Source organism: Neodiprion fabricii, chromosome 2 (assembly GCF_021155785.1).
Source record: "Neodiprion fabricii isolate iyNeoFabr1 chromosome 2, iyNeoFabr1.1, whole genome shotgun sequence".
In the NCBI taxonomy this organism is placed as follows: domain Eukaryota; kingdom Metazoa; phylum Arthropoda; class Insecta; order Hymenoptera; family Diprionidae; genus Neodiprion; species Neodiprion fabricii.
The window spans coordinates 34,959,301-34,970,242 of NC_060240.1; the positions used below are offsets into that span (position 1 = coordinate 34,959,301).

The 10,942-nt window shown below is 42.2% G+C and overlaps 1 protein-coding gene across 1 annotated transcript; it reads right to left on the reverse strand.

Moving 5' to 3' along the window:
- Positions 1-1,782: 1,782 nt before the first annotated feature.
- Positions 1,783-9,911, reverse strand: LOC124175630 (otoferlin-like). The gene is made up of 24 exons (XM_046556029.1): positions 9,785-9,911; positions 9,513-9,715; positions 9,256-9,433; positions 8,996-9,189; positions 8,613-8,927; positions 8,207-8,539; positions 8,000-8,116; positions 7,811-7,945; positions 7,561-7,722; positions 7,189-7,458; positions 6,934-7,114; positions 6,582-6,808; positions 6,446-6,517; positions 6,256-6,312; positions 6,001-6,145; positions 5,703-5,832; positions 5,274-5,608; positions 5,041-5,171; positions 4,778-4,965; positions 4,455-4,690; positions 4,216-4,385; positions 3,710-3,810; positions 1,989-2,413; positions 1,783-1,863 (listed from the first exon to the last, which is right to left on the reverse strand). Exons 1-23 carry the CDS (start codon positions 9,909-9,911, stop codon positions 2,233-2,235), a joined length of 4,188 nt encoding a protein of 1,395 aa, XP_046411985.1. The 3' UTR covers positions 1,783-1,863; positions 1,989-2,232.
- Between the last annotated feature and the right edge of the window lie 1,031 nt (positions 9,912-10,942).

Genomic DNA, 10,942 nt, shown 5'->3' on the forward strand with positions numbered 1-10,942 from the left:
GGCTGGATTTAACACACCCACGCCTCGGAATCTTCTGCTTTTCGACGATATCAAGGCGGTGCTTATCCGATTAATGAACGTTGTATATTGCGCTACGGTCAGCACGGACACCCCCGAGATATATTAGAAAAGCTGCGAAATACACGCCTGCGTTTCCAGTTGGATTATCTGACTCTATTTTTTACTGTCCTTCATCACCTATCCCCTCCTTCTATTCCTATATTCCTTTTTCAACATGCGACACTACCTCGGGGTTTTTTGCCGTTCGTTGAAAGATAGCTATCGACACCGCAAGGGGTATGTGGTACATTTTTATTTTATTCATTTATTTCTAGGCCTTGCGGTATTTATGCACGCGTACTTTAGACTAATTAATGAACTCTGATACATGGAAATGTACAGCTGTAGCGTACAGTAAACGTGAAAACTAGGCGTGGTTTGGAATTGCGTAAATGCATCCGTGAAACTAAAATATTGTATGATTTTCGCACGATTATATAACCATTGTAAAGCAAGATAGTGTAAAAAAAGAATCTGTATTATTTTCAAGTCCTCCTCTGCGCTGAGTGAATTATCATAAAATAGGTACTCTTTATAAACGAAAAATTATTCTGAGCTGACGAGTTGTCATCCCTCACGGACTTTGCAGAGATGTATCGTACGTACAAGCGTGACGTTAAATAAGTCCCTAAAACTTATCAAACTCAAACCGTATAAAGAGGTTTCCTCTGTTTGCTTACACGTATGAAGTTATATACGCGGTCTGATCCGCCAGAGATAATTGACCACGATTATGTGAGCCAATAACGAATCACAAAGGCATCGGATTATCGTCTATAGTTGCTCAACCAGTTCTTTGTTTCCGAGCAGCTTACCTTTCGGCGATTACGCATGACGAAATTGAATTTACGCACTCCTTTTTCCACTCGGAGCCGCAAGTCTCTATTCAAAAGAGACACGCATGCGCTCTTTATTTCCGAGTTATAACACAACTAGTGCGAGCGTGAAACGTGTCGGGCTTCACGTGTGCTCCCCGCACACTGGATCAGGAGCCGATGATGTGAAAGAAGCTTCATCACCGCACATGTCACCCACACGTTGTATGCTACTCGACTTTTTCCCTCCACATTCGATCTTTCAATATTACGTTATACTCAACGTGGATAAATGAACTTTTACCAGACTTTTCAACGCGGTGTTCACACGTCAATTCATTGGGCCTGCCACGGGTACATTTTGCCGTTAAATAATTAATTTTTTGTCGTGATATTGAATTTTTTTTTTTTTTGTATCACTGTTTTTCGTCAAAATTGTCGACTCAAATACCGATCAAAAAAAAAAAAAACTATCGAAATACATTATGCAGAGACTGCAGAATATATCACATACTTTTCTCTCATCCAAATCGGTTGCTTAATCAGGGACAAAATTTATTAACTATTGAACACCGAAGTGTATAATTTCAGAGTTGAACGCGTAAATACATACCCTTTTTATCAGCACGTGAAATCGTCTTTCTAAATTTTCTGCAGATGAATTTTCTACAGCCACAGAAAAAAGAATCGTAAATGCTCCTTGACCTCGGTATTAGGTATACGTATATAAATCTTATCTTTACCACTCCGTCAATCACACACTTGTGTGTTATTGAAATGAGGTTTGTTGATCGGACATTCTTGCAGGATACCGCCGACAGGGTTATTTGCACAGTATGAAGTAAGCCTCTTGAGTTGCGTTGATGGGCGTTGCGCACGGTAAACTGACCCTCAGGGCGCCTGGCAACTTCTGCGATCCTTGCCTCCTTCCAATCGAAGGAGACGCAGTGATCTGGCTAACCGACGGAAGCTAGGCTCTTTTCTTTCTCTTTTGGGGTTTTCATTTGAATGCGAAAGGACAGAAGATAATACGAGTTGGTGAACAAATTGCAGCAAATGATTACCTTGATTGATTAATTTTCTGAACTAAAATTTAAGAGACATATTACTTACTGTAATTGTACGTTTCACCGTGATAAGTAAAATTTCCTTGATTTGTTCTTCGATAAAGATGGTCGACATAAAAATCCGTGCAATATTGCGAGTAATAAACTGCTTATTCAGTTTTTATAAATATAGAATTTTTTTAAATGATGCGTTATTTTCATTCTTCGAAAATTCATTACAAAAATGACGGAAAAAATTAACGTCACTAATGCGTGCTGAAGGCCAGGCAACATGTCGATTGATTCGACTCTCAGGCTCCCAGAATCCGTTTGACAAAATATCCAGGAAACGCGTAAATTCCACAGCCAATGAGTACTGTCAGCAACATCATGCAGAGGGCAAAAATAATCTTCCACTTGTAGTATCGGCATACTATGAAACGGCACGCTTTCCAGGGATTGCGAAACCAGGAGAACGAAGTATCGGGTCGGCTGTCGGATAGAGAAAAAAATTAACCATATAATTAATGAAGTACTGCGTTTAAACGTCGCGGTTTTTGTTTGCACTGGTATACAAGTCATAACGTCCTAGCTCATCTTCTTCACTTATGATTTGCGCACAATTATTCCTAACTTCTTGACGAATTCTGACAAAGAGCTCCCTCTCTCCATTAGTACAAACGGGAACAAAGCTAACTCCGACAAAAGTTTGTCAATTGATTATATCTACACAAAGGGAAGCCAATAAACAGACGTCGGTAGAATGGGTGAAACTCAAAGTAGAATCAAGAGATGAGTGAGATGAGTTGGGGTCGAAGCTGAGGTCGTTGGTTAGTGGTATCTTGTAGCAAGGACGATGAACTGATCAATACCGTGTTGGACAAACTCGGGGGTAACACGTATTTACCAGTAATTACAGGTATTTACGGTTGAAACTCGCTGCGTAAGAATTTCTTCTTCTTAAAAATTATAAAAATGCATTATGCACTGCTGACATGTTTACCAATTAGTTTTTTAGAGAAAGTTATTTTTCTGTGTATCTAAAACTTCCTAACTTGAAAGTTCCATTGGCTTTCTGAGTGGCGTATAAAAATTTGATCGAATATTCCATATTTATAGACTATTATACAAGTTCTATATCCGTTGCGGAATCAAGGATCACAGGAATTCTATTGCTGAATAATCACGACTTAGCAATTTCCGCTGTATTCGATATCACGGTGTTCCATTTCTTGCGGTTTTCCAATTTGGTTGTAGTTCGCGTGGCTTCTTCGATATTCACTCAGAGGTTTTAATCAACATCGTTGTTTTTCAATCCAATTCTAGAGATATGATTACGAAGAAATCTTCATCACCCTCTTTGGCGAGAACATTTCTTTTATATTTATTCAGAAGAAGTCAAAAAGATTCCGGCGATTTCATCTGAATTGAGTGAACGCATACACCTATATCACACTTTATATATTATGCATGCGGAAAGTTTTGAAGGTGGCGTTGAAATATTCGGTCCAAACGAACAGTTCATAATAAATTAGCCTTTGGACCGTTTCAAATTCTTAGTACTTTTTTTTCTTAAGGCTAATTTATTACCGAGTTACGAGTGGTTTTAGGGTCAACTGTACACGCGTGGCGTTGGCTTTCTTAACACTTCTTGGGTTATCCAATCAGAATAATGAGAAATTCGAGTGAGTTGGAATTAAATCAATTCTTTACTCGCACCAGACCATCTTGCGATTGCGTGATACCAAGTACGGTTAAAGAATGTTTCTACATTAACGAAAGACTCACTTTGGCGGTGCCATTGGCTCTGGAGGATGTCTGCCGAGTCCAACGGGATTCTCGTCAGCTTCTTCGATTGGGACTAAAATCAGCTCCATTTCGACCTTTCCCTAGAATCGGAGAGAACAAAGCGCGTCATATTTGTTAGAAGGTATATACGTAAGAAGTAATATACGTTGGGAAAATTTCCGTTTGATTTATAAAATATCCGGTGACAATGGATTCGAGTGTAATTGATTTACACGCCATTTTTGGAAAATCGAACGTGATTTAATTTATTTTTTCTTCATTTAATGGTAAGACTGCGTTACTTTCTCCAGAATTGATTAATTCGTAAATTGAAGCACACGATTACGTTCGAGCAGATAAGAAAATTGCACTACCTGTGTTTGCTTAAAGGAAGAATCAGAACTCGTAGCTTCAGGCTATTCTAGCCTTTGCTAATCACGCGCGTAATTTGTCTTGTCTTTTCCACGTCGAATACTATCCAGTAGCTATCTTTTTAATTCCCTTACCGCTTGTACGTGTTTTTCATTTTCCAATCGAACGAATGGCCACCACGCTTTAATTCGCATTGCTTTGAAGAGGTTTATCGTTGGTGCATCAGGTTCCATCAGCTTTAACGTACAGTTCTTCGAGTTCGTACTTCCCTTCGGTATCTTGGGCAGATCAATGGTCAACGAGCCTGGAATTTAAATCCTTGATAAAAAAAAACGTATATCAAACCTGTGATGGAATCGAAAAAACGATATACCGAGAAAGTCATCCGGTGAAAAGTGGTCATTGTCCCAGACTTGGAGGTTCAGTCTGCAGGGAAATCTCTGCGCTGTTGCGTCCTTCGCGAATACCGAGAGCTTTTTTTTGACGAGCATCATCTGTTCCGCCTTTAGATATGTCAGCCGGAAAACGAACCTCCAATTGAAGTTCCCTTCTCCGGTCAGCGAGTTGTAATGGACGTCGGTTTTCTGATGATCGTCGTAGGTCAGCCACCTGGTAAACAGAAAAGAGTCGCCTCGTCACCGGCCTTAATACCTTTCGAACCGATCTCACCGAAATACGAACGATAATGAAAAGCACCCTTTGACGTAGATATCTGAGCATTTTTCACCAGTAAGAAACTGATTGTCGACCAGCGGAATGTCCTCGGTATTCCACACGATGACACGGAGTTCGTAATCCTCTGGTGGTTTCGGTTTAATGTCAATAGCTGGCCTCGGAGGGAGGTCACTTACGCCGAACATGTCGATCCAGAGCTCCAGTTTACCCTGCGGATCAGTGCGGACGTACCACCGCTTTGATAAAGTCACCATGTAATTTTGCAATTAGTGATACTCTCGAACCTGCTCCAGACCCGGCATCGAACTGTTGAACAGGGGACGTTGCTCCACGTGCTCGGGAACCAGGGTCGTACCGCATATTGGAAACTCATGCCAGTGGTGAAGTACGTTCAAGGCCATACACTCCTTCGAATCTGCATACGAATATGAAAAGTTTTATATTTCGCGAAACTTTTCTGTTCGATGTTGGAATTCGACTTCTCAAAGCCTCTTATATAAGTATACGAATAGCTTGCCTAGGTTTGCGTTCCCCTCGATTTTACAGGTGAACGGAAATCTTTGGCTTCCGATTTTCACTTCTGTTTCAAGAAACTCGGGATAGGGAAGGTTGTTCTTTGTGCAGAGGTAGTTGAGAATGTCAATCGGGCTTTCCCGATCCCGCCACGCGTTGTATCCATCCACAGTATAGACCCGAGATATTCCGCAGTGTGGTCGGTGCCTGCTATAGTATCGATTTTCGATGTCGATCTTCGTCTCACCGATCAAGTCATCGGAGGAAGTCGCGTCGTAGTCCCAGACTTGGATAGTCAACAGATAGTCCTTTGGAAACATCGCGTCAATTTCGAAAACTCTGCGTTCGAAAGCCACGGTGCAATATTAAAGATTTTTGTCGGACGCTAGAGTTTCGCTTTTGGTGTGAAAGACCATTTATCGAAGGTTCATACTTTCCAAATATTGGATTTAGCTCATTGGCAATGTACATCTTTTTCTCATCGAATATTGTCTTTCCCAGTTGTACGCGAAGGTAAGGGTCAGATTTTCCGGTCAAAGGATCTCTCGGATGAAGATTGATACCTTGAATAAATTGAGAGACTAAAAATAGTGCTATTCTCGTTTCGCCTTGGGTATAAAAAAGCTGAGTAACTTTATCACTTTGCATTTTACGATCACTGCCACACGAGATCATAAAGATATTTTTTTTTTTTTTGCTACTATCCTTCGCTATGCAGCCAGCATACCTACCTCGTATTACGTATATTCTAACCAGGACTTTCAAAGGCTCCGGTGAGGGATAATCATCGCAAATCCCTAACGCTGCATCGTTTCCGATGCGCGTTCTGCACGCAGTTCCCGAGGGATGTGGCCAGCGGTAAATCGCAATATGCCCCTATCGATAAGAAACTAAGTTTCCTCTCTTTTTAATATTAGATGAGATGTTGACAAAGGACTTTGCTAAGGCGGTGACACGGTTCACTTGCACATACATGTTATATTCACCTTGAAAATCCCAACTTTATTTTTGTCATCTTCGACAACGTTGCCAGTAACCTTCCCCTTCAACAATTGGAACGCAGTTAATCTGTCCTCGAAGCTCTCAAATTCCGGAACCATTTCCAGCTCTGTAGTATAAATCTATTTGACTGGTTAAATTCCACCGCTAATATTTCTTGATCATACTTCGTCATACCTTGAACGTGGCTATTGGCTTTTTGTCGTAGAGGTACTTGGCCGTTTGTCCCATTTCGGCATTTCTTTCCTCCTAAATTTCGAGCACGTATTATTCAACGTTCGATCGCGTAATGGTAATTCAGTGTAAATTATACCTGTACGGATGCGTAGTACTTGCTCCACCAGTCATAGGACTCATCCTCGTCTGTACCGTAAACGATATCATCCTTTGAATGCTTTTTTCGTTTCCACTTGAAAATGTTTTTCATTCCTCCCACAAAGGCTGCAAAGCGAGATGTTCCCTGCTTGCTCGTCATCTGCTTGTAACTGATCAATCTTTCAGTCTCAGGTGGGTCAGGATCGAAGTCATTCGAAAGCGGCACTGTGTAGACATAAGAAAAACGAAGGACGTCATCAACTGCATCGTTTCGAAAGATGTGTGTCGATTCTATTCTTTGCGTGTCAGTTCATTCTTACATATATTTTTTTCTACAGCACTATTCGTACGATGTGACTCGTCGTTGTCGATAATTTTTTCGAAATACTCATCTTCAGATACGAGTTGTCCGATGAACCCGTAGATGGTTGGGATTATAGTGACTCCTAGGTACGTTAAGCATCCAAAACTGCGTGAATCGTATGCTTTGATGGTCAGAGAAGGATAGTAGATGTCCTGCTCTGGGAGATCCTATGAAATTCATCGAGAAAAAAGTCTCAATTCGAAAGTTACCCACCTCAGCACTTAAGGAATTTGTTTCTCACAATGTCAATCATCATGTGTGATTCTTCGAAATTACTGAAACTTTTACAGTTCCTCATGATCTCGGATTTGACGAGATGTCCGTTGCACTCCACCGATATTATCGGATTGTTTGCTGTTATGTAGTGGACCTTCTTCAGGGCTCTGACTCCCCAAAAAATTACCTCCAAACGGTGGCTGGACATGACCGGCCTGATATCGTCCGGTAAATTGTAGATCCTGCTATCAGTAGACTCGTTTATCGGTACATCTGCAATATCATCTTCACCTGTCTACATATATTTACTAAGTCACTGTTCCGTCAAGGAGGTGACGTCACGGTCACGAAATGGGTTTTCCTTCTCAAGAATGCAGATTTACGTTTTGTCTTTCACCTCTATAAGTTCAAAAGCTGCCAAAGCAGCTCCGTTCTCTCCTTTTTGGTTGTGAAATAAGAACCACTTGAGCTGAGGTGGAAATTCGGGTGGTGAATACGTTTCCGTGTTCAATTTTACGACGGGAGTAGCGATGCATCTGCCATTAAATTCAAGACTTCCCTGTACAGATTACAGCAAGAAATTCGACAAATGATGACTCCATTCAACGAACGTAAAGCTAACATTTCATGGTCTAACAGAGACTCACGCATAAGTCCTCGTCAAACGCTTCCATTATCACTTTAGGTGGGTACATTTTGATATGTTCCCTGACTCCATAAACGATGATTGGTTTGAATATCAGCGTTTGATCCCAGAGTGGAGCCAGAGTTTCACGTATCACCTGAAAAAAAATTCCCGGGTAAAGACCATTGTGCCATTAATTTAAGTTACTCACTCTCGTCGCCAACGTGTGTCCGTTAAATATGACTCGGATCAAAGGATCTGAGAGGCCCGAGGAATCCATCCCAGGGTCGAATCTTCCTTGAAATATATGAGCCCGGAGTTGGAATGTCTAGAAAGTTCGAGCACTCAGTGTCAGAGGAAAGACCCCGGATTTTTATACTCTGAAGACAGCTTGTTACGGATAAATGATAATTCTCACTGCAGATTTGGTGAATTCCAACGTGGAAGGAAAGGCGTCCAACTCGGCGTCGTGGTCCACTTCATAACCCGGTGGAATCATACTCCAGCAGGCATTGACGTGTTTCGTAGTTCCGAGCCATATGAATATTTCAGCACTACAGGCACTCCGGTCCATGGCTCGGGTGTCGTCGAGAGGGTCCTTGAAGAAAAGACTGATGCGTTCCCCGGAGTACTTTCCGCGAAATTCTTCATTCTCTTGATACGTTAAAAGAAACGCAGGTAATTTCGTGTAAGCGACTCTCTTGGACCCGGTGATCATCCAGATATACACGTCAGGAAGAGCGTCTTGAGGCTGAAAATACAAATGGCACTCTATGCTCTCCTCGAATTCTCGCAAGAGAAATGTTGGATCTTTACCGACTTACATCTTCCATAATATCTTCCAGAGAGCGCAAATACTTGTGCGCGTGAATCATTGCGATCCTGACGTAGTTGTTGTCCGGTAGAGTACCGTTGATCTTTATGGCCTGCAGGATGTCCTCAACGGCCATATGACAAACGTTGAATCTATGTTTGTCCAGTTTTGTTGTCCCCCCCATTTCATCGAGCTTACAGCCATCTAGCATCTTCAGATACCTCTTGCAACGATGGCACAGTTCGTTTATCATGTCATTGTAGTATTTATACGTTATTGACTGTTGAACGATCATCAACTTCTCCATGCTTCCCAGTTTCTTTCTCTAGTTTCAATAAGCTCATTACTTTTTTAATTGTAAAATATCAATTTTTTTTCTTATGGTCATCTTACAAGGAAGCGAGCAATCGAAGCCAGCCCGTTTCTGTTGAAGATTCTCCACTCTAGGTTGGGCCACCAGGACTTAACGTACATGCACGGTTTTTTTTCCGCATACGGTAAGTAGTCGTACTTCCGGTCCATGGTAGCCGTAGCTGTTGGTACCGTTGTGCTCTCAAAGTCTGGGCTTTTTTCTGCAGTTACTCTTTCTACGATGCGTTAGCAAACGGCACGATATGATTGGAAGTGAATTTGATACTTTATCGTTATCTTACCGAGTAGCCCGTCACCGCTGCTCTCGACGCATTGGCTGTAAGAAAGCATCTTGTTACCAGCGTTGCCAAGACTTATTTCAAAGCTGATCTTCTTTCTCGAGTATTTTCCACGGTCTATCATCGAGACGTCGAAAACGATGCCCACCAGAAGATACTCCTCAGTCTCCCAAAAGCTCCTCTGCCATTCGGAGAAATGATTTTTGCAATCAACCGTAAGCTGGATTTACTTCGTCAATGAATTCTGCACGAAATCAAACCTCTATGACCGGTATGCAAGGCTCGACTTCAACGAAGGGGGTCGAAGGGGCCTCGGGGTCGTCGATTTCGGTTTTCAGAGCGAGCAATACACGGCCTCTGTGCGCCGGCAGGGTAGCGACGCATTTTCCGATACAGTCGCATTCCCGAGTGCTTCCGCTTCCGTAGAAATGGACAAAGGTCGGTCCGAACGTGGGTAAAAATGCTGTGTAAAATTCACGAAATCAGGTTTACAGAAAGGGTCGATCGTTCCGAAGACCTTGATCAATCTCACCGTATTCGCCGAAGCTTGAGATTTTCTTGAGGTTTAAAATGTGATACGCCACGACGCTGTTTCTGCACCCGCTGCAGCCCTTATCTTTTATGGCTATCCTGACCCGGTGACACAGCGGAGGAAACATCTCCCTAAATATTATTCGTTCGTTGAATTGCGGTGCGAAACTGTTATGTTCAGTGCTCGTTCTGCCCTGTAGAAAATTGGCATAACGGCATTGATTTTTATAGGTCATGATCTCGTGAGATAGTACAAGTTTGATCACTTGCCATCTCTTTCACGGAACACTATGCGCGAACACGTACAAACAATTTTGTCAACGTCGTACCGCAAGCGAGACCAATTTGTGGAGCTATTTTTCAGCTCACCCTTTTCAAGAATTTTTTGGGTGTACTTATAAGGAAACGGTGGCAATTTATTTGCAAGGGTCAACTGCTTGAATCGATCGTCCCGGTACTACTTTTTGCTAGGATGTATGGAAAGGTCACCGACGCGTTGGGACAGTTTTTCGTTAATTTGATACCGCGTAATGAAAACAGTCACGATACGGAGATCGTGATTGACCAAGATATGGCCTCGCTCCCTCGCGGGATATTGTCATTACGTGACTACCGTTGATGCTGATGAAATAATTTTTTATGCATAATGTGCGGTAATTTATCATATTAGAGGGTTGATGAGAAATGAGATAAGGCCGCAAGCGAGACGTTACGAAACATTCGGTAATCATAGACGAAGGTATCGATCGACAAACGGTTGTGTGTAACCAGTTTCCACGCGGTTAGCGATCTGTCTCGTGTAAATTATTTTTATACCTATCAGCAGGAGTCGACAAGGTTAATCTTACGATCGCTATTGTACAAGGGATTCAAAGCTGCCCGGAGGTCCAATCATTTTATCGATGATTGGATGGATCGAAGAATGAAACGCAATACCTTACTCGAGGAAAACGATATCTGGATGTAGGGATTGATATTTTCCGAGTGATTTTGACAGCGGAGAAACCCGTCCATCCCGGGAAGGCCGTCGGCACGATATACCGAGAAGACAAATCGAGCTCGGCGTCTGTTCCCTACCCCCTCAATTGGCAGAAGTAAATTGCTGCGAACAGACGAGTAGATTTCGATGACGTCTCAGAGAGGGACGTGATCCGTCTAC

What these genes read in the sequence shown, in the direction of transcription:
- LOC124175630 (XM_046556029.1), bottom strand. Translation starts at nt 9,911, where the DNA reads ATGTTTCCTCCGCTGTGTCACCGGGTCAGGATAGCCATAAAAGATAAG. An exon ending in AGCCAATAGCCACGTTCAAG is followed by an intron (nt 6,313 to 6,445) that starts GTATGACGAAGT and finishes CAATTGTTGAAG; the next exon opens with GGGAAGGTTACTGGCAACGT. An exon ending in TAGAATATACGTAATACGAG is followed by an intron (nt 5,833 to 6,000) that starts GTAGGTATGCTG and finishes AATTTATTCAAG; the next exon opens with GTATCAATCTTCATCCGAGA.